We start from the raw sequence: 27,749 nt of genomic DNA, 5'->3' as shown, positions 1-27,749 counted from the left end.
TGTTGAATGGCTCGGTTCTTGTCCCAATACACATAACTTGTTGTGAATGTCTGGAGAGAAGTGAATGGCCTGAATACCTCGTGTGCCCGATTGGCTGCCTGCCTGCATGAATGCCCGTAGTCGTGATTGGATGCTTGAGAGTGACCCAGCAGAATGAATGGGAGATCAACAGTATATCTGGGGACCTCTCAATGCTAGGAATCGTGTTCAGAAGCTGAAGTCCACTACGACGAGTAACTGGATTAACTGACGCTTGACCTTGAAGCCCTGCTGGACGAGAAGAATTGCTGTTGCTCTCCTTCACAATCTGAAAGCTGTTGTGCCTCCAAGGACTGACCCAGAGAGGACCTGGTAAGGCGCCCTCTTCCCGAGCTACGAGGGACCATCGTGCACAGCTGATCTTTGCCAACGCTCCCTGGTAGACAGACCTATGACAGGCTGCCAACCCGATACGGGGACTGCTGCGGAACTCCAAGGAGATGCACCCAGACTGTTACCCGCCACTGTCGACGACCGCCGTCTGGAGCCGCCGTGCTCCCGTTCGCCTAAGAACTTCCATTGATCATCGGACGCTCTCGTCTGCATCGTCACCCGCTTGTCTCCCGCTGGAGAAGGCCCGACCGTCGACGCGCCGAGGAGTATCCACAGGTGGGTTTCCCGCCACCTACAGACCGCAGAGACGCCGACGACTCGACGCCCTTGCAGGGCCACAGTTCTTCATCATCTCTTTGCGGTCCAGAACTATGGTCATCGAGGTGCCCCGCACGCCTCTTCCTTGCAGGACGCCAAAGCTCTGTCGTCGACGAGCACCGCTATGAACGAAGCGGCCACTTCCCTGCCATAGTTCACTCTGTTCACCGTCGGACGTTCGACGACCCGTGACTCCTGCCTTAAAGGGAGGTCACTCAAGAAGGATCGGTCGGTGCATCGTCGGAGAACTCTACTCCACCAGGTACATTGGGGGGGGGTGTAAAACCTTAATAGGAAGAAGTAAGACTATCGGACAATATATGGACTGGGCTTGTGCTATATATCTTTATTTACAGGTTGTCCAGGTGGGGGGGGGGGATCTCCACACAGAACTGTGCCTAGTGGTAGGGGTCAGCATTCTGCCTATTGTTGCAATCATCTTACGTTCTTGCCTCTCTCTATTGCTGGTTTACTCGTTATTGATCTGGGTGACATTTTAACCATGCAGTTGATGCACTTTAATGAGATTTGATATCATTAGTGGTACCACTCTAGACGTGTATATATTTATCATTATTGACTTCCAAGTACAAAGTGCGTTATTGTGATCGTGTACATACCTTTGAATATTAATTATATAAAGACTGTGTTTTCAGTAATACAGTGTGTGGACATTCCTTTGTGGGGGTTCGGGGACTACACTGTACTTAAGAACCAGCCCGCATCACCTCCTGAGAAGCTAGGCCTGGATTGCTCGACCACGTACCAATAATAGAGAATCTTGGCTGGGGTCCTCTGTGCCTCTCCTCTATCATATAGAGAGCGGAAGTACAGGCACCCCCTACCGGTCTTTACATTTAGGTTTAGCAAAAAGAACAAGAAAAAAAGAAAAAGAAAAGAAAGTTGCTTTTTGGCAGGGATCCAAAGGTTAGCATGCTTACCTTTGCTCTTTATGTTCCTGAGAGCAGGAGCAGTAAGAGAGGAGGACATAGAAATAGATGCTCATTTGAAATCAGCACTAAACAAAGGCCTTTCCTTTAGCCCAACGGTCAAAATGGACTATTTCCAAATGCAACTTGACCTTTACAAGTTCTGTAGAAAATGAAAATGTTAAAAAAAAAAAATACTTTTGAGGAAAACCCAAAACAGAAGACTCAGCTGGAAAAAAAAACAACAGTTCCATCACCTTTTTCAGAAGAACTAATTGAGCAAATTATTGAATTACTTAACCTGGCTGGAGAAGAAGACTTCAAGAGCAAGAAATAGATATCTTTCTCTCTGAGGAAACAACTCTCAAACATAAATCTAAATTCACACCTTCATTCAATTCAGAGAATGTAATTGATCTATTTCACAAAGCAGTAAAGGACGATCTACGAAGAAACTATCTTGAAAAACGAACAAGTAAAATCAGCTAAAATCTCTCATTACAATAAAGGAAAGCTATTAAAAATGTATCCTTAAATGAAGAAGTAATTGTAAAAATGGCGGTCAAGGGAGGAAAATGGTTCTCATGAACAGATCAGACTATATTAGAGAAGTTTCAAAACAACTCAATGATCATGGTCCCGGGAGGATAGCTCAGCGGCAGCGTGCGCGTCTTGGAAGGAAGACGACACGAAGCAACAACAGGTTCGATACCCGGGTCCGCGCTTAGAAACCTCTGGGTGTTTAAGCGCGTTATAAGACAAAAAAAAAAAACACAATTACGCAACTAAGAAAAACAAACATTTCCTGTAACAGCACCTCGATGCCTGCGGGCTGTGTGAGCGCTTTATAAATGTTAAATAAATCATCTATGCTATGAAATACTAACCATAGTCCACTCCAAGACCTAATTCAAACTTGGAGTAACATGAGCAAAAATTGGTTTGACATCTGCCTTTTAACACAGGAAGAATACCAGTTACATGAATGTTCAACATCCCATAATGTCCACGATCTATTTTCTCCCTAAAATCCATAAGAAATATATAAGCTACCCAACTTTACGACCAATAACAAATGGAATTGGTTCAATCATGGAGAGAATTTCACAATTCATTCATCGAAATCCACTTACAACCTTTAACTATGCAATTGGCATCATTCACACGGGACACAAAGCATGTAATACAGCAGCTAGACTCTATTCCGTGGCAAAATAACTACTACCTGGTGACATTGGATGTCGTTGCACTTTACACAAGCATAAATCATGACCAAGGAATATTAGCATCGGAGTACGTTTTGAAAACAAGATCAATTTCATTCAGAGAACAAAATATCATGTTACTGGAAATGCTGCATTTTGCCCTAAACAACAACATTTTTTGCATCAACAAGAATCTGCTGACAGAAACAAGGAACCGCGATGAGGTCCAAATTTGCCCCATCGTATGCAAATCTGTTTAAGGGCTATTTTGAAGTAAAACATGCATGAAAACACAAGGCCTTTACAGACTCCAAGAATATAATTTTTTGGGGTCGGTATATTGACGATATCTTTATGATTTGGGAAGGAGACCTAAAGGAGCTCAACTCAGATGTAAAACACTTAAACAATGAATGCAACCTTAAGTTCACAAAAAATTACAGTAAGGATAGGATGCAGTTTCTAGATCTAGAAATATACACGGACAAGATTAAGATCTTGACAAACGTATACACCAAACCAACTGCAGGCAACAGCATTTTACATGCACAAAACAACCATCCAAAACATATTATAAACAATATACCGTACGGAGAAATACTCAGGATTAAAAGAAATTGCAGTACAGAAGCATCATTTGAATCAAACATCGAACAGACAATTAACAATTTTAAACAAAGATGTTACAAAACAAAAAATGTAAAAGAATCCATTAAAACATAACAAGAGAATATCTATTGCAAGATAAACCTAAAAAAGGAACACTTACTACAAAAACTAAATTCATTACCACCTATGGATCAGATGCTCCAACCCTAAGGAAAATTCTCAAAAAACATTGGGATATGTTGACTGGATACAGCGCTTCCAAAATATATTGATGAAAAGCCAGAGATCTGTTATAGAAAGGCACCAACCCTGCGAAACAAAATAAGTCCTAGCCACTTAAAATCGATTAAAAAACAAGATATTTCAAGTATGTTGAAGAAGCCACCAATCTATGGAACATATAAATGTGGTACTGTAAACTTTGTCCACAAATGGTTAATGGCTTAAAGAAAATAAAACGACCAAATGGAAAAGAAAAGATGGTGTATCATCTAATTGTAACGCTCACCTGATTCTCGCAGAGGCGCCGGTCTTGACTGGGCGACTACCGTATCTTCAAAGGTGATGTGTAGCACCCGGTTGGCTCTTTGGGCTGGACCTCTGTGCACTGTATGCCTGACGTGTAGAGTAAGATGTCTGCAGATAGAAAATATGGGGTTAATGAACTGGGGTTATTGGGGTGTCCCTATCTCTTTCCTCTTCTCCTCTCCTGTAGACCCCCAAAGGTTAACGCTCTCACCTTAGGTAAGTGAATGCCGAGCTCTCCATCTGCCTCGGGGCAGGGTGCTGTAACCAGTTTCTTCACTGGATAGGTAGCGCAGGCCTCTTGACTTCAGAGGACTGCTGTCCGTCGTTTACTGCACGAACGGTAAGTTTCGAGTCATTCAAATGTCTTTAAAGTCTTTAGTAATGATGTCTCTTGTTTTGCAGGGTTCCGGCGATGGCGGATGACGGGCTGAAGTGAGTTGAAGATGGAGCCCGTGTGATGAATAGAAGCGCCTGGAAGCACGTAAGTAAGCGCTTGTTGCCTGCTTCACTATGCGCTCTAACTGTCTTTTTATTTTGCAGGTACGAGTTCGGAGCGGCTGCAGGGTGCCGGAATACCCACTGGATTAGATGTGAAAAGGAGTTATGGCACGTGAGTATTAAAGTTCCCCAATGTCTTTAAACGCACCTTGTTTTGTCTTTCAGATGCGGGATGCAGCGCCGAAGGCCTCCGGAGCGTACGAAGAGTAGGTAAGCCTTTGCCTTTCAGATGCCGGAATGCTAACCTGTTCTTTCTTGTCTTTATAGGTGTTGCTGAAGACTGGATTCAGGATGGTAAGCCTTTTTCCTTAGGCCCAGGACCGGATGCAGAAGACACGATGAGCGTTCTGCTGCAGAGGTTGCAGAATAACGCAAAGCAAGATTCATCCACCGGGTGTGGTTTAAATAGCCTCCTGTAGTGCTTAGGTGTCTCCTTCCACAGCCACGCCTAAGTAAGAAAAGAGTTCCTGGTAAGAAAAGAGTTCCTGCCTTCCAGAAGAGTTCCAGTGTTCTGAATCTAGGGAGTGGCTCCAGCCCCACCCAACAGGAAAAGTAGTTCCAAACAGAAGAGGATCAGAGGCTCAACTGGCAGGCAAGTAAGCAGCATGGTCTGCTGAAGGTAAGTCCACCCAAGCATTATGAGCCCGGCGCTTCCAGCGCTGGGACTGGGCATATTTATGAGCCTGGTGCCACTGGCGCCAGGACTGGGTCCAAAAGGTCCTAATTGGGACTGGTTGGCACTCGGAACCTGGGTTATGGATCTGCTTCCAAGGGAGTTGGGAAAACCCTGACCTTTTGGAAGCAGAGATCATGACAGTACCCCCCCTCAAGGCCCCTCCCAAACCGGGCTTCTCCGGGGGTTTTGGCTTGTCAGGAAATGTTCGGTGAAATCTTTTTATTAGGCGAGGAGCGTGGACATATTCAGCAGGTTCCCAGGATCTCTCTTGGGGGCCGTAGCCTTTCCAGTCAATTAGGTAGAATAGTTTAGATTTGGAGATCTTGGAGTCCAGAATGCTTTTGACTTCAAACTCGAGTTCTCCATCCACTAGGATAGGTTTTGGAGATTTGGTTAGTCGGGTTTGAGGTTGCACGGGTTTTAATAGAGAGACGTGGAAGACCGGATGTATCTTCATGTGCGGGGGCAAGTCCAACTTGACCGCTACTGGGTTTACTATGGTAGTGATGGAATAGGGACCAAGGTATCTTGGGTTGAATGTGCGTGGCCCTTTTAGAGATAGATATTTGGTGGATAACCAGACTTGATCCCCTACTTGATAGTGAGGGGCTTCCTTCCGATGTTGATCTGCTCCTTTCTTGTATTGTTCTTTAGCCCTTTGAAGGTGAGAAACAGCTTCCTTAAAGGCTTGGGTGATTGTAGAATGCAGGTAGTCTACTGCTGGTGTTTCAAGATCTTGGAGGGGATCCAACTCCGAGGTTCGAGGGTGACTGCCGTACAAAAGAAAAAACGGGGTTTTCCCAGTTCCCGAATGGACAGAGTTATTGTAGGCATACTCGGCTATCCAAAGGATATCTTTCCAAGTTTTTTCAGTTTGTTGCAGCATGCAGCGTAAATACTGTTCCAGAGTTTGATTGGTCCTCTCGGTTTGTCCGTCGGTCTGAGGGTGGTGACTGGTCGATAGTCTCACATCAATTTGAGCCGACCGACAGCAACTTCGCCAAAAATGAGAAATAAATTGACTACCTCGATCCGAAATTAGAACCGAAGGAAAACCGTGCAGTCGGACGATGTTCGAGAAATTCTCGGGCCAGAGTTGCTGCTGTTGGCAAGCCTTTGAGCGGAATGAAATGCGCCATCTTGGAGAATAAGTCCACGATTACTAGAATCGTATTGTATCCGGAGCATGGAGGTAGATCGGTGATGAAGTCCATAGAAAGCGTATGCCAAGGGCGAGGTGGGATGTCAATAGGGCGTAAGAGGCCTGCTGGTCTTTCCTTTTGACTCTTGTTTTGGGCGCATACTCCACAGGACATTATAAAGTCTCTGATATCTTTTTTCCAAGACGGCCACCAGAAGTAGCGCTTGATCTTTTCTGAGGTCTTGGCTATACCGGGATGACCTTCCATTAAAGAGTCGTGATAACAAGAGATTACTTTTTTCTGTAAATCTGTGCTGGGTAGGTATAATCGTTCTTGGAAATACAATAAGTTGTCCTTTACTGCAAAGTCCTTTCCCTGCAGATGCCAATTCTGTATGTCTGCTGGAGTTACAAGTTGCCTGGCTTTATCCTTAACTTCCTCTATGGATTCTGTGGCGATTACACCCAGAATTCTTTGTTCGGGAATGATTGGTACAGGTTTAGGGTTGACCAAGTGTTCTTCCACTCCCATCCGAGAAAGGGCATCGGCTTTACCGTTCTTTGTACCAGGTCGATAGGTAATTATGAAGTCAAACTCGGCAAAGAATAATGCCCAACGGAGTTGTCTAGAGGATTGGGCTTTTGCGGTCTTCAAATATTGCAGGTTTCGGTGATCCGTAATCACAGTAACGGTGTGTCGGGCCCCCAGCAGATAATGCCGCCAAGCCTTAAAGGCAGACTTGATAGCCAGAGGTTCCTTGTCAGTAATCGTGTAATTGATTTCAGGAGGCGAGAATTTGCGGGACCAAAATGCCACGGGATGCAACTGATTGGTTACCGGGTCCTTTTGTGATAGAACTGCCCCCATGGCAAGGCTTGAAGCATCAGTTTCCACGATGTAGGGGAGTTCGGGGCGAGGGTGTTTTAAGATTGGTGTTTGTTTTTCTTTAACAAGGCAGTGATGGGCTGGACTATTCGAGAGAATTCGGGGATAAACCTGCAGTAAAAGTTAGCGAAGCCTAACATGCTTTGCACACCTTTTACGGAGGATGGTGATGGCCATTTGAGAACTGCATCGACCTTCTTTGAATCCATACGCACTCCGCCAGGTGATAATATGAATCCCAAGAATTCAACTTCAGTCACGTTGAAAACACATTTTTCCAATTTAGCGAAAAGTTTGTGTTGACACAATCTTTCGAGGACCATTTTCACGTGTTTCCGATGTTCAGATTCCGATGAAGAATAAACGAGGATGTCGTCAATGTTAACAACAACACATACATCTATGAGCTCTCTGAGGACATCGTTCATAAAATATTGAAAGGCGGCCGGGGCATTGCAAAGTCCGAAGGGCATGACCTGATATTCAAATAGCCCATACTTGGTGCGGAAGGCCGTCTTCCATTCATCGCCCTCTTTTACTCGTACCAAGTGGTAAGCTCCTCTAAGATCCAGCTTTGTATATATGCATGCTTTTCTGACTTGGTCCAGGAGTTCAGGGATCAAAGGTAACGGATATCTATTCTTAACGGTGATCTGGCTCAGGGAGCGATAATCGATACAAGTTCTAAGGTCTCCTTCCTTTTTTGGAACGAAGAACAAAGCTGAAGAAGCAGGGGACTTGGAAGGACGAATAAATCCATTTGCCAGGTATTGATCCAGGTATTGTCGAAGGTGAAGGTTCTCAGGCTCGGTGAGGGCATAAATTCTACTACAAGGAGGAGTAGATCCAGGTATCAGGTCTATCTGGCAGTCATAAGACCTATGAGGAGGTAGAGAGTTAGCCTGATCCTTCCGGAAAACATCTTGGTATTCTAGGTATTCGGGAGGTAACTGGGGAGTCTCTGAAGAAATTGCGGCCAGTGCAACACCAGGTGGAGGGTGACAAGTAGAGACACATTCTGGAAACTGGACCGTTCTTGCTCGCCAATCGATCAGAGGATTGTGTTTCTCTAACCAAGGTATTCCTAGAATAAACTGAAACTGAGGGGCCTTGATCACATCGAACACGATCTTCTCATGGTGTCCATCTTGACTTACTAGCGTCACCTCTTGAGTGGTATGCGTTACTGGCCCGGAGGCTATCTCCGTACCATCCACCGTAGTAATGACGTCCTTTACAGCCTTGGGACAAAGAGTTAGATTCATCCTCAAAACCATTTCATGATCCACATAATTGCCGATGGCACCGCTGTCGACGTAAGCTTCAATTGCATGTAATCGATCCGGATTATCAGGGCTAATGAGGACCATAGGTATCACGAAATGCGAGGTCACGGAACTGGTTTTCACGCTCGGCAAGAGGACCTCTATTCTTGTCGGGCGAGGTCGTTTCCCTGCTCAGAGTTTGTAACTTTGGTAACTGCAGCTCCTACTGCCTTCTTGGCAGGTTTCACCGGACAGTCTCGAAGAGAGTGCCCGGAGTTTCCGCAATATAGGCATAATTGCAACTGTTTCCTCCTTTCCCGCTCTCTTTGTGTTAGAGGACCTTTCAGACCCCCTATTTGCATGGGTTCCCCGGAGTCTACTCCTTTGGAAGGAGTTGGCGGTTTGGAAAATACTCGAGCATCAAACTTGGAACGATCGGCCTTCCTGTTCTGCAGCCTGTGATCTATTTGAACGACCAAGTCTATATAATCCGAGTCTTGTGGGGGATTCACTACTTGGGCTAAAACGTCTTTGAGCTCTCCACGTAGACCTCTATAAAACAGCGTAATCCTTTTGTCCTCAGGCCATTGAGTTTCCACTATTAGTCTATTGAAAGATGCAATATAAGCCAAAAGGTCTTGATTACCCTGTCGCAACGAAAGAAGCTCATTGTCCAAGGCCTGCCCCTGTGAATGTCTTGCGAACAGTTTTTCCATACTAAGCTGAAAGGCTTGAAAATCATGGAGAACCGGATCATCTTGATTAACTAGAGGGATCGACCAGTCTGCCGCATTGCCACTAAGGTACGAAAGTACAAAAGCTACTTTTGCTTGATCAGTTGGAAAGGCTGCTGGCCGGCATAAGAAGTGCAACCGGCACTGATTGATAAATACTGCAAACCTCTTTGGGTCACCAGAAAATCGTTCGGGCGGAGCCAGAGGTACATTCCCAGGTAGGTTGATCTGCACTGGATTCATAGAGGATGTTGAAGGAAGATTTGCCCCTGATGCGGGTAACGGGGTCTGTCCGGCTTGTGACTGTAGCACTTGTCTAGCAATATGGTCTGTTCTCTCCTTGGAAATAATTAGTTCCCTTCTTAGAGCATTCGTTTCCTGACGAGTTGCATGCACTTCTGCCCTTAGTTCCCCAAGTAACCGGGCTAGGGGGTCAGTATACGAGGTTTCCATAGCGCCTGGGCGAGAGTTTTGCGGTAGGCTTTGCGTTCTGTAACGCTCACCTGATTCTCGCAGAGGCGCCGGTCTTGACTGGGCGACTACCGTATCTTCAAAGGTGATGTGTAGCACCCGGTTGGCTCTTTGGGCTGGACCTCTGTGCACTGTATGCCTGACGTGTAGAGTAAGATGTCTGCAGATAGAAAATATGGGGTTAATGAACTGGGGTTATTGGGGTGTCCCTATCTCTTTCCTCTTCTCCTCTCCTGTAGACCCCCAAAGGTTAACGCTCTCACCTTAGGTAAGTGAATGCCGAGCTCTCCATCTGCCTCGGGGCAGGGTGCTGTAACCAGTTTCTTCACTGGATAGGTAGCGCAGGCCTCTTGACTTCAGAGGACTGCTGTCCGTCGTTTACTGCACGAACGGTAAGTTTCGAGTCATTCAAATGTCTTTAAAGTCTTTAGTAATGATGTCTCTTGTTTTGCAGGGTTCCGGCGATGGCGGATGACGGGCTGAAGTGAGTTGAAGATGGAGCCCGTGTGATGAATAGAAGCGCCTGGAAGCACGTAAGTAAGCGCTTGTTGCCTGCTTCACTATGCGCTCTAACTGTCTTTTTATTTTGCAGGTACGAGTTCGGAGCGGCTGCAGGGTGCCGGAATACCCACTGGATTAGATGTGAAAAGGAGTTATGGCACGTGAGTATTAAAGTTCCCCAATGTCTTTAAACGCACCTTGTTTTGTCTTTCAGATGCGGGATGCAGCGCCGAAGGCCTCCGGAGCGTACAAAGAGTAGGTAAGCCTTTGCCTTTCAGATGCCGGAATGCTAACCTGTTCTTTCTTGTCTTTATAGGTGTTGCTGAAGACTGGATTCAGGATGGTAAGCCTTTGCCTTTCAGATGCCGGAATGCTAACCTGTTCTTTCTTGTCTTTATAGGTGTTGCTGAAGACTGGATTCAGGATGGTAAGCCTTTTTCCTTAGGCCCAGGACCGGATGCAGAAGACACGATGAGCGTTCTGCTGCAGAGGTTGCAGAATAACGCAAAGCAAGATTCATCCACCGGGTGTGGTTTAAATAGCCTCCTGTAGTGCTTAGGTGTCTCCTTCCACAGCCACGCCTAAGTAAGAAAAGAGTTCCTGGTAAGAAAAGAGTTCCTGCCTTCCAGAAGAGTTCCAGTGTTCTGAATCTAGGGAGTGGCTCCAGCCCCACCCAACAGGAAAAGTAGTTCCAAACAGAAGAGGATCAGAGGCTCAACTGGCAGGCAAGTAAGCAGCATGGTCTGCTGAAGGTAAGTCCACCCAAGCATTATGAGCCCGGCGCTTCCAGCGCTGGGACTGGGCATATTTATGAGCCTGGTGCCACTGGCGCCAGGACTGGGTCCAAAAGGTCCCAATTGGGACTGGTTGGCACTCGGAACCTGGGTTATGGATCTGCTTCCAAGGGAGTTGGGAAAACCCTGACCTTTTGGAAGCAGAGATCATGACACTAATAAAACTGCAACAGCAAATATGTCATCTATGCAATACAATGTACATGCATGAAAACATATATAGGAAGCACCATAAGAAGTCTAAAAATAAGAGTATTTGAACATTTGAGAGCAATTAGGAATTGTGATTTGAAATATCCCATAGCATTACATTGTATAATGGAACACCAAGGACTAAATGTGGATGAACTAAAAATATATGGTTTGGACAAAATTGAAGATCTACCCAGAGGTGGGAATAAAGAACAGATCTTACGACAAAGAGAAACTAAATGGATCTGCCTTATGGACACGTGTGAAACCGGATTAAACTCAGAAAATGAATTTTTCAACTGGTTGTAATACAGCACGTCTAACAAGATTGGGGAAAAGCGCTAAATTTCGATGAAAAGGGATGTTTAAACTTAGAGAATGTTGTATCATCTTAATGCTTCTGTATTTCTCTTTAACAAAAAGCTTTTCTTCTTTTACCTTCCCCTTTCAAAAACCTTTAAGGGGACACTAAATAGAGAAATCCATAAACTCGTACCAAATAAAACAGAAATACTTTATTCTTAGATCAATTTGGTATTTTTCATTACAAAAAGAACTACTGAGCTAACAAAGGCGACACTAACATCAATAAACTAAATAAAATATAATATATGATCGGTTAAAATATTCTATTGTTAAATAAATCTTTATTTTTTGTAAATTTGGAAACAAGCGCGCATTCGGCAAGCAAAGAGGCCGATCACGCGCAAAACGAGAGGACGTTGTCACACATATAAAATCGTGGTAACGTCACAAGTAAGCGAATAGCCTGCCAAAAAAAAAAAACTAATGAGTTAAAACCAAGCTCAAAAATGGCAAACAAAATGGCCGACATACACGCAAAACATAATGACATCATCGCGCTCACCTAAATGTGAACGTGATGACGTCAAACACCCAATTAAACAACGTATTTAAACGTGTTAGAAGCACACTAAACTGTGCATCAATTGAAGGCGCCAGCACAAGGACAGGCATATCCCTTCAACACAGCTCCTGCTCTCAGGAACATAAAGAGCAAAGGTAAGCGTGCTAACCTTTGGATCCCCCGCCAAAAAGCTACTTTCTTTCTTTTCTTTTTCTTGTTTTTTTTGCTAAACCTAAGTACTTCACCTAGATCTAAAGAACAAGCCCAACTGTTTGTTTTTGTCTTTTGCCATTAGGTTAATACAAAATTTGAAACCCTTTTGAAACCACTATACAAATAGGAGTAACATTATCCAATTGCAGAGTCAGAAAAATTGAATTGGTGAGTGCCACCTAGATATATTTTATGAGCTTTGAGATGAAAAATCCCAGTGTCTCACCTTTCCACTCTTCTACAGACTATTTTTGAATAATCTCGTTTTAAATTTTACTTTCTCTTTAAATTGGTATGAATTTATGTAAATAACCAATTGGAATGCTGCAAATGAATAATAATTTGGTGGTTTTTTTTTAGAAAAACTCTCCTGATGATCCCTTTTGAATGGTGTAAAAAGGGTGAAACACGTGTAGAGAGACCATAAATCTGAAAAGTCACATGCCCTGTGCAGACTTGAAAATAAAAATACTATTGATCAAACCTTGAAAAGTGTGGAAACTATTACTTTGGCACTCACAGTTGCAAACTGAAGACTGCTTTTGGCTGTCGCAAGTGGAGATGTATAACTAATCATAAATATGGATGGTGTTATAGCAGGCAGAGAATGGGTAAACTAGGTGGAAAATTGTAGTTTGCGGACCGTCACTTTCAAGGTACTTGGTTTAAAGCCATAGGTTAATGATGTAGAATGACAACACTTTTGGATCAGCGGTTGGGTTTTGCATCAGCTACATGGATATACGTAACCAGCATGGGACAGACAAGGTTATCCATCAAAAGCATGCGACTTGGATAAGGTACATTTTCAAGACATGTTCTCTTGTGCATGTCAAAAGGACGTCCATACCCAATTAAATATAGTTCCCACTATGAATTTAAATTAAACAAACCTTAACTTTAAATAAAACATGGAGACAATGCAGAGGTTTATAGTAGCAATAATGTAATTAGGCTTTATGTGACACCTTTCATTTTTATGTATGGATTTGCAGGACTGACTTAAACAAGTTACCATGAACTGGTCCTGGCAAAAGAGAATATAGTTGGCTAAATAAAGAATCATTGTAATTACTGCTGGTTTGCAATTAGTTGAAAAACAACCAACTTTCCCTAGCTAACACTCCCACACAGGCCCTTGACACTTTTAGGAGTGGAGGGGATTATCACTCGCCACTCTCCGTTAGTCCCTTCGAACTTGCTGTTAACAAAAGGAGGAGGGGGGTGGCGAGAGCCCTGAAAGCAAGAGAAGACTGCAGCGTGAGCTGTCTTTTCTTTCAACAGAAAATTTAAAATCGCCAGCTGTGCTACACAAGTGTCAACATAGTTTTCCAGCCTACAGAATTACATCTCAAATTGCGATACAGCTTATTTTACGCCTTGTCCACGCAACCTAACAGAACAATTTAGAAGAGAATACATCACAGTAATCAAGTACCATTTTAGGAACTCACATGGACGAAGTGTCCAATCGAAGAATAAAACACCATATTAGTGGCTGCAACGTGGTAACAGCAAATACCATTTCTGTTGCTACCCAAACTCAGAAGAGAGGGATTGGACAGAATTAAGATAAAGGTCAAAGAAAAAAAGATGGCAACACCTCTGACAGGGTTCGGAATTGAGGGGAGCTGGGGGCTAATTAGCTCCAGGTTGCAGCCTGCAGCCTAGAATAGCCTGGTTACCTTGACACCAACAGCAACCAGGAGATACTTTTGGCTCCCCAGGCCCGCTGATGCTGAACAAATACACCTATCTGAATTTAACTCTGCTTTTGGGACCATCATACATAAATATTAGGACACATCATCAGGAAAGGTTAAAAGGTAATAAATACTGGCCAAAACGATAAACTTTGCATCTTATGTGGACATTAGATTTGTGCACTGCTATGCACTAGCTCCTCGTTCCCCAGTGGTAGCTGGTTAAGGTGGGAAACCCAGGAGCTGCTTTTAGATCCTGCTTATCTAATCTTAATTTCGAACCCTACCTCTAAAATTAATAGGTATGACCCATCATTAAAAAATGGGCTAGTCCAGGCCTCAACGGGAAGAGTAAAACTGGTAAAAATACAAACAAAGGTTGTGATTGGCCAGAGTGAAAAAAGGATGCTGGTACAAACCACTGAGATGCATAAGTAAAACAACAGAGTAAAGGTCCCAACATAATTATATATAGCCAATATAAGGATAGTGTTTAATAAATGCATTCTATTAGTTCCAAGTAGACTAGACCAATTATTGTTTTATAATAGAAAACGACAGTGAACATTCACAAAATGTGCCATACATTATAAAGGGGGTAGATTTCCATGCATCTATTCATCATGGCATGTTATTACTAGTGCATACGTCTAAGGTGGTATACCCTCACAAGCCCCGATACTTTTAAAAATATGTATGATTCACCCTGCGTATCTCAAGATCTTGGGCAGCAGCCTGTCAGCAGTCATGTGCTACTTTTCCTCATTCTGGTAGGTTTTCTCGCCTCCTGGCATTTGCCCCTTACCCTGCTTTCTCGCACCTTATTTTAAATCTTTGTCTGCCCCCTCCTCTGCCTAATTTCTTCATTGGGCCTTTCCTATCTTTAGAATGCAGACGATACACAGATAAATCTGTCAACTGCTTGATGCCCATTACAATACATTCAAGCGGCTCCTAGATAGCAAACCATGCACACGTAGCATGTCAAGAAGTTCTTCAGGACACCACCAGGGTTCTGCTCTCTCTTGAACCCCTTCTCAGAACTTCGTAACTATTCTCACCCATTGTCTCCTTGGTACCCACTGCTGCATGCTACAGGTCTTCTACTCAGTTCCCCAAAATACTTTACCCGAAGGGCACCAATATCGAGAAGACACCATGGTCACCGCAGATGCATGCTCCAAGTTGCCGACCACCCCCTAACTAACCTCCCCGCACTTACCTTCTTAACCTCCATGCTCAAATAAACGCACTATACATATACCAACTAAGCCAACTCACAACAAGCAAACAAATAACCCTCTTAACATAATGCTACACCTCTTCAATGAAATTAGATATCAGAGTCCAGACCAATGCATCATAGCAGCATGGACACAGCAGACTCCTCTCTGGACACACATGCCTATATGCTCTCGACATGGTACACCTAGAAAAAGTCCTGTACATAGAAATCAGGGTGCGGCCGGTGTGCACGCACCAACACAGCAGCCAATACTTCTTGTCCCTGTCCTCTCTCTAACCTAGCCCTCTCCTTTTCAGAGAAAGAACAGCTACAGTGAGGGGCATACATCCCAATAACATGGCAATGTTCACTGGATCAGGGTCATGTTTCGCTCGTTTTAATGTTGAGCTACGTTCGAGACTTCAGCCAACAATAACATGAATGGAATTAGTTTCACTTGCTTATCGACAGAATGCCGACGTGTACTGCAAACATGATGAAAATGGGCACGAAGATCGCACTCTTGAAATATTCATATCAAAATAGAAAATATAATACATGTAAAAAGGAGTACACAAAATACCAAAATGTGATAACAGAAACACTCATACATACATGCCAACCCTTTAGGAGGGAAGACACGTTTCTTTTGTTTAGAAAAATGTTTTGCGTTTTTTTAAATTCTTGCCTTCTAAAATAGTTCTAACCCCAATGTAATCCAATGAGAACATTCTATTCTGCTTTCCATGACAAAATCTCCCTCCCAGATGTAGCAAAATGTTGTCATGCATGCTCATAGTTCAACTTTTCTTTATGCATTAGCAATTCCATACATTAAGGACATAGCACCTCTTGCTACTGTGTTGCCCGGAACCTACCAACCATGTATAGCTGGGTCTGTACTCTGCAACTGAGTCAATTTTATTTAATTTAGAAGAGTGTGATACTGGCGCCTTGTATGGGAGCATGCGTTAAGAAGTAGCTGGAGCTTCCTGCAACAGTGCAATGCACTGACACATGCAAAAGCCCAGCCTCACTTTCCTCTCCTCCACCCTGCTACAAAAGCACAGAACAGAGATGGGTCCTGTGTACCCCCTCCCTCCCTCCCTCCCTCCCTCTAGTGGCGGGGGTGTAGAATTCTAGCTGCAGTTCGGCAATAACCTTACCAGGCGCCCCACGGACCTGTACCCGCTCCTCCAGGCTGTCACCGCCGCCATGATATTCCGGAAATGAGCCTAAACAACCAGCATAAGGTGGCAGCGCTCCGCCTACAGCTCGACCAATCAGAGGCGTCGAACGTGGAAATCCCACTAAATACAAGGACAAGAGTTCCAAGCGAGAAGGGGGTGGAGCTTACAGTTGGCGTGCTTCACCCTACCCAAGAAGGCACAGAAAACATTTCAAGGACGCTTAGAGCTGGTACTACCAGGGTTGCAGAGAGCGCTTTATACTCACCAGCGTCTAGAACGTATTCAGAGATGCCGACGGCAATAGGGCGCCTGGCTAAGAAGACTGTGTAATGGCAAGTATAGACAGGGAAATACGGATAGCCACACCTCACAATACAATCCATAGTTTCCATTACAGCCCCCCACAACTCTGAGTCTATATGTGGCTTCCTGCCTCCTCAACCCCACAGCACAAAACCCACAACTGGTGTCTCAATGTTGGTAACTATTGTACCGTCAGATATTATTTTCCCAGGATCAGAGATTTAATTAAGCAGTGAAGTTAGGATTTGAACCCATTTTGCACTTCAGAAACTCAATTACACATCCTCACAGTTCCAGCCAAATATACACGTGTGTTAATATGCATTTAAAGACCATACAAATCGGTATAGGAAGAAGAATTTGATTGCAGCTTTGTTTACCCCATCATGACAGACGTTTTTTTAAACTCTATTATGATAGAAGCCTCTGAAGATATCAAGGAAATAAAAGATGAGGCCAGGAGGATTGGGCTGACAAAAGCTCAGATCCCATCTTTTTTGGGTTGCCTCACAACACACACTCACTACAGCACGGTTTGAAATTGCTGGTGCTTTTATACATTTTACAAAATGCCCCACTCCATATTACAGCATTAGAATTCCAAAAAATTGATAGCACTCTCAGGAAACTTTTGTGGGGGTAGGGCACCCACGGATAGCGCTACAAACACTTCAACGCTCCACCTGGGAGGTCGGTATTGGGCTACCACATTTGCAAGCCTACTATTGGGCTAGTCAGATGGCAGTGGTAAATGACATACTGCACGGAGAAACACAGAAATGCCCAACATTAGAGCAGGGATTGCTGCGATGCAGGGGTTGTCCGCATTAGGAAGCCTCTATCAAAAACTGAAACCCCCACTACCTCGCACTATGACAGCGCACACAACACTGATCTGGACAGAATCCCACAGACATATTGGTTGCGACAAAAAAATTACCCCTGTACAAGCACTATGGGGAAACTGAAATTTGCCTGAAATAGGCAAACTTCCAACATGGCAGAGTTGGGAATCAACTGTAATAACCAGAGTTGGTGATGTAATTGTGGAGGGCAGACTGGCATCCTTTGAAGACCTGATTCGGTCTTCCCGACACTGAGTCATACCGGTACATACAGCTGAAACACGCACTACATGCACATCTCTCCATGCTGTCTGACATGCCTGATTGTACACTTCTAGAGAGAAATATTGTTCTTGATCGCATAGATGCGAAAGTCACATCTGTTATGAACAATGCCATCTCCTCCTTTGCAACGCCTGAGCTATGCAACCTGAAACTTAAATGGAAAGGGATATTAGCCAAATATTACCTGAAGACTGGGTTTACGATCCTGATGTACCCGCAAGAAACGCCCATATCGGCTCCGGCTAATACAACTTAAAGTGTTGCACAGAGTGTATTACCCAAGGGTAGCTCTCTATAACTGGGGCAGAGCCGCAGACCCCAACTGTCTATGCTGCTTACGAGAAGAGGGCACCTTCTTCCACATAATATGGGAGCGTCCCCAGATTCAGGAGTACTGGCAACTCTACTGTGACAAACTATCAGCAGTTTTAGGCCGCACCTTCTCTAGAGACCCCAAATTGATGTTACTTGGCATTGAGGAGGAGGGAGAAATTACACGCTGTGAAAAATTGTTTCCCTCAACGACCACGGGAGTGATCAAACGCAATATAGCAAAACTGGGGAGGTCCAATGTAACCCCACAATATGAACAATGGGAAACAAAAGTGAATAGTTGCGTATCAATGGAACAGCACATTTACACTGCCACAGGATGCCCTGTGAAAGCCGAGAAAATATGGCAGAGGTGGGAAGATGCACAATAAATTGTTAACCTTTACACAATAGCCAAATATGAGACAGTCATGTGAAGTGGTAATAATTCAAAGTACTGTGACTATTGATGGTGACGGATCTGAGCATGTTTTGCTACTATTTATGTATTTAGCATACTATGTTTTGTTCCTTTGTTATGTAACGCCTGTTAGGAAAGATTCCCATTTATGTGCAATTTTCCCTCCAGTTGTGTACCCCCACAACATTGAGCCCAGCCTTCTGCTGCAGTCCTCTGGGCTTTTCGCTCACTTCTTATGGGGAAACTGACATGCCCCTAAGACAGTCAGTACTGGGAGACTTTGTTTCCCTTAGTCCTTTCCAATGTTGCAACTTTTCTGCAACATGTAACAAGTGTCCAATGTACCTTCCAGTACAGTACACTTGGGTCTATTAGTCATTTCCAAAAGCCCTAGATACTCTCAAAGGATTTTTTAGAAGTGCAGATGTGCCTTGGACAGGGCTGGTGGCAGCTTATCATTTTGTATATGTTTAGCCCTTTCCTGTCAGGTAAACCGCAAATACTGCATTTGGTGGCCTGGCTACAAAATGGCCATGCCATGAGGTTCTCTGTCCTGTCCTTTGGCCATCTTTCTTGCCCCTTCACCTTCCCCAGGTTGAGACGACCCGGGTCAGACCTTATTTGGGTATGCATTCTCCTGCGAAACACCAAGCTTTCGCGGGCTTCTGCCCGCCTTGTGTGTGTGCCTCCAGCACGTGGGCTGGGATGTCTGGTTCCAATACACATCCTGGGTGCCAAAGAGTCTGAAGTGCTGTGAATGCCTGGAACCATCGTGGTCCGTGATTGGTACACGTGTGGTATGCCTATATGTGAGCAGATCTCCCATTAGGTCCTCTTAATTTTGGCACAGAGAGATTCTGGATAAGAGAAGGCCCCAAACACCCATACCATGTCGATCTCTGGAGTTCTCACTGAACCAAGGATAGGATCCAAGTATCCTCAAACTAAGAAGCCCAGTCGAGGAACCGCTGGTGACCCGGTGGAAGGTTTGGCACCCTGAGCCCACTGTCATCCCGTAGGACCCCTCTGCATCTGGTCAACCTAGAAGGTCTGCGAAGGCGCCTCGACCCATTGGAATAGTGGGACCAACTATTCTCGGCACCTTCATCCAAACCTGCAAGTAAGCCATCTCGGGAGTGTCCTTGGGCCAACCAGTGGGATGTACAGCTTATGCAGACCCTTTGACCTGATACCGCCGCCGTTTCGAGGAGGCCCTCAAAACTTGGAATATCACTAGCTCTGTGTTCACGGCACCCTCACACCGAATTGCATACACTTGGCGTTCCCCGGTCTGAAGTGAGACGAGTGCGCCAGAACTGGAGAATACGCGGTTACCGTGTTGCCCAGTCATGGTGACGAACTTTGCAGGTGCGCTGCATTTGTGCCCCTGAAGCCTGCTGCAGTGAAACTGGCCTGATCCATCCACCAGGAGTGGAGAAATCGCCACTATCCCGTTTGGGAATCATCACTGTATCTTCGCCGCTGAAAGCCGCAGAGCTGTCAAATTGCTGCATTTGAACCTGCAACCGAAGGGGACTCGACTACCGAAGCTTGGTCCGGAGTGCGCCGGGGGTTGGTGAGTAATCACAACCCTAATCGGTGGCCCCTTGCGCCTCCATCAATTTTGATGCACAAGTGGCCCCTGGGGCCCCACTCCTTTCTTGGAATCGACTCTGCCCTCAAGTTGAGACCCTCCTTGAATAGTGGGAACCTATTCTTCATCGCCTCACCCACCTTCCTGAGTTGCTACAGACCCTTGAAGAGACCCCGTTTTGCCCATTTAAACTACTGCGTGCGCTGGCATTGCTTGTACATTTGAGCATTAGGCTCCACTCTTCTTAGGGATTGAACTGCCTCTTAGTTAGGAGTGTGTTGGATGCAGAAGGGGCTAAAGACTATTTGAGGGGCGTGGCTATGAGGGCCATGTAGGAGGACGTGATCTGGAGGAGCTCCCGAGATCCTGAAATGATCCTGGCGGGATAGTGCATAACGACGTGCCTACGACTGCTGAAAACACACATGTCGGTGGGTGAATGGTCTGACCGCGCTTGGTGAACTTTTGGAAGGCATGGGAGGAACGGCGGTGGAGTTTTGTGCGAAAAAGATAAGGAGCGCCGGAGACGAAAGACGACACAAAATGGCCGACCAACGACCGGAACAAAGGAAGGAGCAGGCCGCACGATGATCGAGCGATAGAGGCGTACTGTGTGCGCATTTGCAACTTGTGCAGAACACAGGTCCTTTGGGTCATGTCTAGTAGAACGGTGAGGCCGAAGGCGAAGCAGCCCACCTTGGACGACTTCGCTAAGACGTCCCCTGGTCCTGAAAATTCCAAGAGTAAGGACAAGTCGCCTACAGGCGGCATGACGCCGACGGGTACCAACCAAGAGGTCCTAGCTGCGATTGCGGACTTAAAGGCGGCCTAGGAAGCTAAACTTGAACTGGCCGTAACTGAGCTGAAAACGGCATTGAACCTTAAGGTCGGTGAGGTGCAGAAGGAAGTGAATCTACTCCGGCAGGACGTCGGGGGCCTTGGCGGAGCGCACGGAGACCCTCGAGAAAGGTGAGCCCAAATACCGCGGATTGTGCCTCCCATAAGGCCGAATTGCATGCCCTAGTACAGAGAATTGGCAACTTGGAGAGCAGAGCGGAGGAGGCGGAAGGACGCGCCCGACAAAACAACATTCGCATTGTGGGCCTGCCGGAGGGATCGGAGGGCCACGATCCTACGGAGTTCATTGAGTCTATGCTGCTGCAGGAGATACCCGGAGGAGCCTTAGCTCAAGGATTTGCGGTGGAATGTGCGCATAGAGCTCTAACAAGGAGGCCGCCACCAGGAAACCCTCTTAGGCCAGTAATAGCCAAAATCCTTAATTACCGGGACCGGGAGAGGATATTGGAACACTTCCGCAAGGGTGGAACGATTACACGAGGAGCGGCGAACATCACGGCCTACCCGGACTATACCCTGACTGTGCAGCGTAGCCGCATGAACTTTGGGACGGTAAAGCGGAGATGGAGAGAGGCGGGCCATAAATACATGTTGCTGTATCCGGCAAAATTGAAAGTGTTTCATAAACACAAAACTTTGTTTTTTGAGACTCCGCAGGACGCCATGGGATGTCTCGACACGCAGGGATGTCCCCAGGAGCCTGATGTTCGGACGGGAAGAGGAGATGGAGGAGATAAGTAGTGCACAAGGAGGGTGCCACAAGATGGCGCGGTATAGATCCATGGGACTTGATTATAGTCATTTGCGCGGCCTTCGGGAGAGAAGGTCAGACTGTTGCACAAGATATTATGAGCACTGTTACTTTTACTGTATTTAAGGGAGCCTTGCAGAGCGGATCTCTTTACCCCACTTAGTAACTTTAGTTAAGTGGCCATTAGGGCGACTTCACCCTACTGAGCTCTGGGCATTGGTTGGTGCTTGCAGGGCTAGATGTGGGGGTGCCTGAGTTCCGAGGATGGAGCTGGGCAGCAGTTGGGGTGTGTGATGTTGGGGAAGGGATGGGTAGAGGGTGGGGAGGGAAGCGGGGAATTTGTGGTGTATATAGTTATGGGGAGTTTGAGTTCGTACAAGAAGCTACAAGTAAAAGTCAGAGGGTTGTATCTGTATCGCGTGGGCAAGTGGGATTCGCTACATGGAAGGGGGGAGGACACTCATGAGCTATGGGGGAACTTAAGATCGTAACATGGAATGTCAGGGGACTCAATAGTTACTTAAAGAGGAACAAAGTCATGATGTATTTGAAAAGGCAGAAGATTGATATTGCACTGTTGCAAGAGACGCATCTGACCCGGCAAAAGTTGGAACTGGTGGGGAAGAAGTGGAGAGGTACTGTAGTAGGCTCTCCGTATTCTGCCTACGCTAGGGGAGTGTTGGTCTGGGTGGCACCGCACGTTCCGCTCCAACTTACACAAGAGGTGGTGGATACGGGAGGGAGGTTAGTCATATTGAAGGCACTGGTGGAGAATAGGGAGGTGTGCATTATAAATACGTATGCCCCCAATCAAAATACGGCGGCATATTTTAGGACTCTGTGTACCAACCTGGGTGCATGTATGGGGGAGCGGTTATTTGGGGAGGGGATTTTAACTGCTTGCTCAACCCCAAGGTAGACAGATCCGATGATAAGATTGATAGGCCCACCCCAGCGGCCAGGGCATTGCAGACACTGCTCGACGACTTCGGGCTGGCAGATGTTTGGAGGCTGAAACATCCTAATGAAACACAGTACTCGCACTACTCAGCCCCGCAACAACTGCATACGAGACTTGATTATTTTTTTGCCACGCCAGACGTGGTGATAGAGTCCACCCAAATAGACTACAAAGCGAGGGTCCTGTCGGAACACTCGCCTCTGGTTCTGGGCTGGCAGTACTGCCGCCCCAGAGCGCGGATACCGACGTGGCGCCTCTGGGCTGAGGCGCTCAGGGACCCGGTCTTTAGAGAGGATATCAGGGATGAGATCACACATTATTTCGAGGAAAACACTGGCAGTGTGGATTCAGCGGGCACACTCTGGGAAGCCTTTAAGGTGGTATTGCGGGGTGCTGCTATTGCTAATTCAAAGGGCCTACAGGGTGGGGTCCTAATGGAGTTAGGGGAAGCCGAAGGTGAACTGGAACGGGAAATCAATAGGGCAGGAGGGGATGCGGAACTAGTACTCAAACTGCAGCAGCGGTGTGCAGAGCTTTGGGAAAGGCTCTGCAACCTTAACTATAAGAAGTATGTTGAGAGACAACATGCAGGTGGGGATAAAACCGGCCGTCTTTTGGCGTGGTTATATAAGAGCGAAACCCCTAGGCCCCCGATTAGGACGATAACCAGAGAGGATGGGGAGGTAACGGACACTCAAGAGGGAGTCAATGAGGCATTCTCAGACTATTACAGGGCATTATATGAGGACAAAGGGGGGGGCAATCGAGAGGAGATAAGAAAAACTTTAAGAGACATGGAATTACCTAACATTAGTGTCGAAGAAAGGGAGGAGCTGGATGCACCGTTTACTCTAGAGGAATTGGAGGAGGTGGTGAAGCAGTTGCCCACCTGTAAGACCCCGGGTGCGGACGGACTCCCTAGCGAGTTTTATAAAGCATATAGAGAGGAGGTACTCCCCCCCCCCCCCACCCCCCCATGCTAGAAATGCTCAATGAGTCTTTTGAGGTGGGCCGGTTGCCGGAATCGCTTAGAGAAGCGATAATTATACCCAACAAGCCAGGGCATAGCTGCGGCTCCTATAGGCCTTTGTCAATGTTGAACCAGGACGGCAAGATATTGACGGCGGTCCTGGCCAATAGGCTGCGTAGAGTTATTAGTAAACTGATACACCCGGACCAGACAGGTTATGTCCCCAACAGGAATATAACCCACAACCATAGGCGACTCCACCGGGTGATTGAAGAGGGGAACAAGAGTGAGGGTGAAATGGCGGTTGTGTCCCTAGATGCAGTCAAAGCTTTCGATTCAGTGAGGTGGCCATGGTTGCTGGAGGCCCTGAGGGAATACGGGATGGGGCCGGGCTATGTTAGGTGGGCGAAATTGCTGTACAGTGAACCGCTGGCTAGGGTAAGCACAGGATCGGTCATATCCGAGAGATGGCAACTTAGCAGAGGCACCAGACAAGGGTGCCCCTGGTCCCCGATGTTATATATTCTGGCCCTGGAGCCCCTAGCAGTGTACCTTAGACAACAATATGACATGATAGGCATTGAGGTGGGGGGAGAGAAACACCTAATATCCTTATATGCTGACAATTTGCTATTATATCTGAAATAATCGGAGGAAAATCTTCAATATATTCTAGAGGTAATGGAAAGGTATGCAGAACTGTCCGGCATAGCGGTGAACCCCCAAAAATCGAGCATGTTCCCATTGGGTAGCTACAGAGGAACCCCTCTGGAGCGATTGCCAGTGTTGTCGGTACCATGGGCGGTTGGCTCCTTCCGCTACCTCGGAATAGATGTGTATCACACGGTAGAGGAGGAACATTTGCATAATACCGAGGTGGCTGTGGGAAAAATCCGTACAAGTATGAAGTTTTGGGAGAAGTTGCCGCTGGCGATGATGGGACGGGGGGTGCTGCTCAAAATGGTGGTCCTGCCCAGGCTCTTACATTTTTTCAGCAATATTCCGTACATGATACCTAAAAAGTTTTTTGACAAGCTGAATAGTATGTGCAGAGACTTCCTATGGCATGGCACTCGGAATAGAGTGGCGCTATGGAAGTTGCAGAACTTCTATGAAAGAGGGGGTATTAAGCTGCCAAATTTTGAGGCCTATTATATAGCTGGCCAGTTGCAATATGTGACCAAATGGCTCTCTGATGAGGTAACTCCTGAATTTAGGCTGTTTGGACAGGACTGTACTCCGTTTTACCTAAAGGAAATTATTTGGTTGCCTAGACTTGAAATGAAGGAGCGCCCGGGTATGATGTTGCTTGGGTGGAAGATGTGGCGTAGAGTATGTCGACTGATGGAGAACCCGTACCCGTGTTCCCCGCAAGTGCCGCTGGTGGCCTTGGCAGGGGAAGACAAACAACTAAGAATGATAATCAGGACCTACTGGGAGTCGGTTGGGCTGGTTACATTGGGAGATGTCTGGCAAGAGGGGGTCATTAAGGATTTTGAAGAATTAGGGGAAGAGGCAGGCTTGCACAGAGGCCAATATGTCACGTATCTAAGGCTGGTGCAGATTATTCGTAAAACCTGGCCTGAGACTGTATTGGCGGAGGAGGCAGACGCCACCATGGGGACAATATATGATATGTCAGAAGGAGGGCACGAGATCTCTAGACTGTATGAGATGGTGATGACCCGGGTAGGGAAGGATTTGACGCATTTGAGGCTGGATTGGGAAACAGAGGTGGGAGCACAGATGACCGATGGGATGTGGGAGCGTGCTATGGGATACCACAAGAAGGTGTCCAGAAATGCCAGATTACAACAAATACAGTTGTACATAACGCACAGAGCCTACATGACCCTGATGAGAATATCTAAGTTTGTAAATGCGGGACGACAAGCGTGCCCAAAATGCGATAAGGAAGATGCTGATATGACACACATGTTCTGGTCTTGCCCAGTGATTGAGAGTTTTTGGGGGGAAGTGGCACAAAAACTAGCAGACAAAGGGGTCACGCTCAATATAGACACGGCCTGGGCCTGCCTGTTGGGAGGGTTTCCCAGACCACGGAATACTAAACATGTTGGGAAATTGAAGGACTTGGCATATGTGCTCGCAAAACGAAGGATTGCCATGGGCTGGAAGCAGTGCCATAAGCCATTGGTCGAGGTATGGTGGCGGGATTTGCAAAAATGGGCGGAGGCTGAAACGGTGGTATGGCAGGAGGCATGTAGCAAGTGTGGGGAAGAGGAAGTGAGTACCTTGCTAGCATGGAGAGTGTTAATAACAGGACTGTTTGGCACAATAACGGATTCTGCAGTCTCAGAAGAAAGCGATACTCTGCCACATGCAGCAGATACGGAATGAGGAAGATAAACAAGCTCTTGAGGGGGGAGGGATTGGGGGTGCAGTGGTGTTCATTTATTGATGTTCATGTGTTTTGTTGCAAATAACGCTGCTAGTTTGGTTTGTATTGTTTGTTTGGTTTACAAAATAATAAAAATGTATTTTTTAAAAAAAGACTATTTGAATTGCCTGTTTCCTTCCCCTTTTAGGTTATGGACCCATTTTGTGCATTAACCCTTTAGACCCCAATGGTCTTGTATATATGTATTTAGATAGGGTTGTGTTGTCTTAATAGTATTACTGTGATTTGATATGTGTGTTGAAACTCAAAGGCCTTGAAATAAATGTATTTGTATTTTTAATATCTCTACACCTGACTGGGAGTGATTTGTGAGTGTCTTTTATTCTGTGTGATCATTGAGGTCTTTCACTCACCCTCACCCCTCCTGAGACCTAGTCTTGACCACTGCCAAGCTACCTTGATTGATCTGGTTGTCCAGAAGGTTACTGTGTTCCAAGAAACTAGGCTGGCCTCCTGAACCTCTGTCCACCAGGTCAGAGTTCAGAAATCCATCTTAACAAATTAAGTTGCAACATTGGAAAGGACTAAGGGAAACAAAGTCTCCCAGTACTGACTGTCTTAAGGGTATGTCAGTTTCCCCATAGGAAGGGAGCGAAAAGCCCAGAGGAGTGCAGCATAAGGCTGGGCTCCTCTGGTAAAGTCAGACTATGTTGTTAAACATCAGCAAAAAGTTGGGGGGGGGTGGTACACAACTGGAGTGAAAATAAATGTATTATCAAAAAGAAATTTCTGGAGCTATTTGGACACGAGGAATCAACATAAACAACAAAATAGAGCAAATGATAGAGCAGCATAGCAATAGAAAAAGAGGTTTATGGGGTGTGCATGTTTGGGTGTATGCAATTTCCACCGTGTAATATGAACTCCAGAATGGCTATTCTGGTGTGTGCAGCTCTCGGTGTTAAATTGCTAAGAAACTTCAATTTTACTTCAATCTCTAAATATCTTTTACTCTTTATATACTCTTTTTTTTTTTAGATATTCTTTGAACATACAGCACCCTGAAAACAAATTCAAAGTATGTTTAATATTTCCTGGGCAATGAGGAGTAGCTCATGGTTAGAGGAATATCTCAATACCAAGGCGATACTTCCAGCTGCTGCTCCATTCATTCCACTTTCAATCCCTGCTAGAAAAATAGAGAGCAGGTTCTCCAAGGAAGAGGTCCATCAAGCTGCCTCTGCTCAGCATTTGCAAGCACTGACCTTTCAGCTAGGTCAAGCCAGCCCTAAGATTTCACAACTGGATAATTACTCTTGAAAGAGTAACATGCACATTTCAGGCATTCTGAAGAGGATTGAAAAGGGCAACCTCATAGACATTTTACAAAGGGTGCTCCCTAAGGTCACCCACCTACAGCATCAGAAACCTTTATAGATTTAGAGGACACATTGAACCTATGCGCCCAAACTACGGTAAGAAGTGTGGTGGGTCGGTAGAAGGAGTTAGACACTTTGAGGGCATTCTATATTTTCTTTATTAAAAATAAGAGAATGATGCATATCTCTCCCTATGGCAAAGTGGAATACCGTACCTGACTACAGAAACTAAAGGTGCTCGTCAGATGTCAGGACGTCCAAAATAATTATGTCCTCCATCCAAACTAACCCTATCTGACCCTACCCCTAAATGTAACTAAAGTAACTAGGCCAAGAGATTGTCTCCTCCTCCCCTGGTTTTCACTTTCTTCTTAATAGTAATTTTATATA

The 27,749-nt window shown here is 45.7% G+C and overlaps 1 protein-coding gene across 1 annotated transcript in view; it reads right to left on the bottom strand.

Moving 5' to 3' along the window:
* Positions 1–16,416, bottom strand: part of DBT (dihydrolipoamide branched chain transacylase E2) — a 490,460-nt gene extending 474,044 nt beyond the window's left edge. Inside the window, exon 1 of the mRNA XM_069641585.1 lies at positions 16,295–16,416. Coding sequence (XP_069497686.1) covers positions 16,295–16,345 — 51 coding nt within the window. The 5' untranslated portion in view covers positions 16,346–16,416. The remainder of the gene's footprint in view (positions 1–16,294) is intronic.
* Positions 16,417–27,749: the final 11,333 nt, after the last annotated feature.

The sequence above is a fragment of the Ambystoma mexicanum genome, chromosome 1q (assembly GCF_040938575.1).
Source record: "Ambystoma mexicanum isolate Mex_15411 chromosome 1q, UKY_AmexF1_1, whole genome shotgun sequence".
Classification (NCBI taxonomy): Eukaryota; Metazoa; Chordata; class Amphibia; order Caudata; family Ambystomatidae; genus Ambystoma; species Ambystoma mexicanum.
The sequence above is the reverse complement of the archived record's forward strand: the minus strand, read 5'-3'. Positions and strand labels throughout refer to the sequence as shown.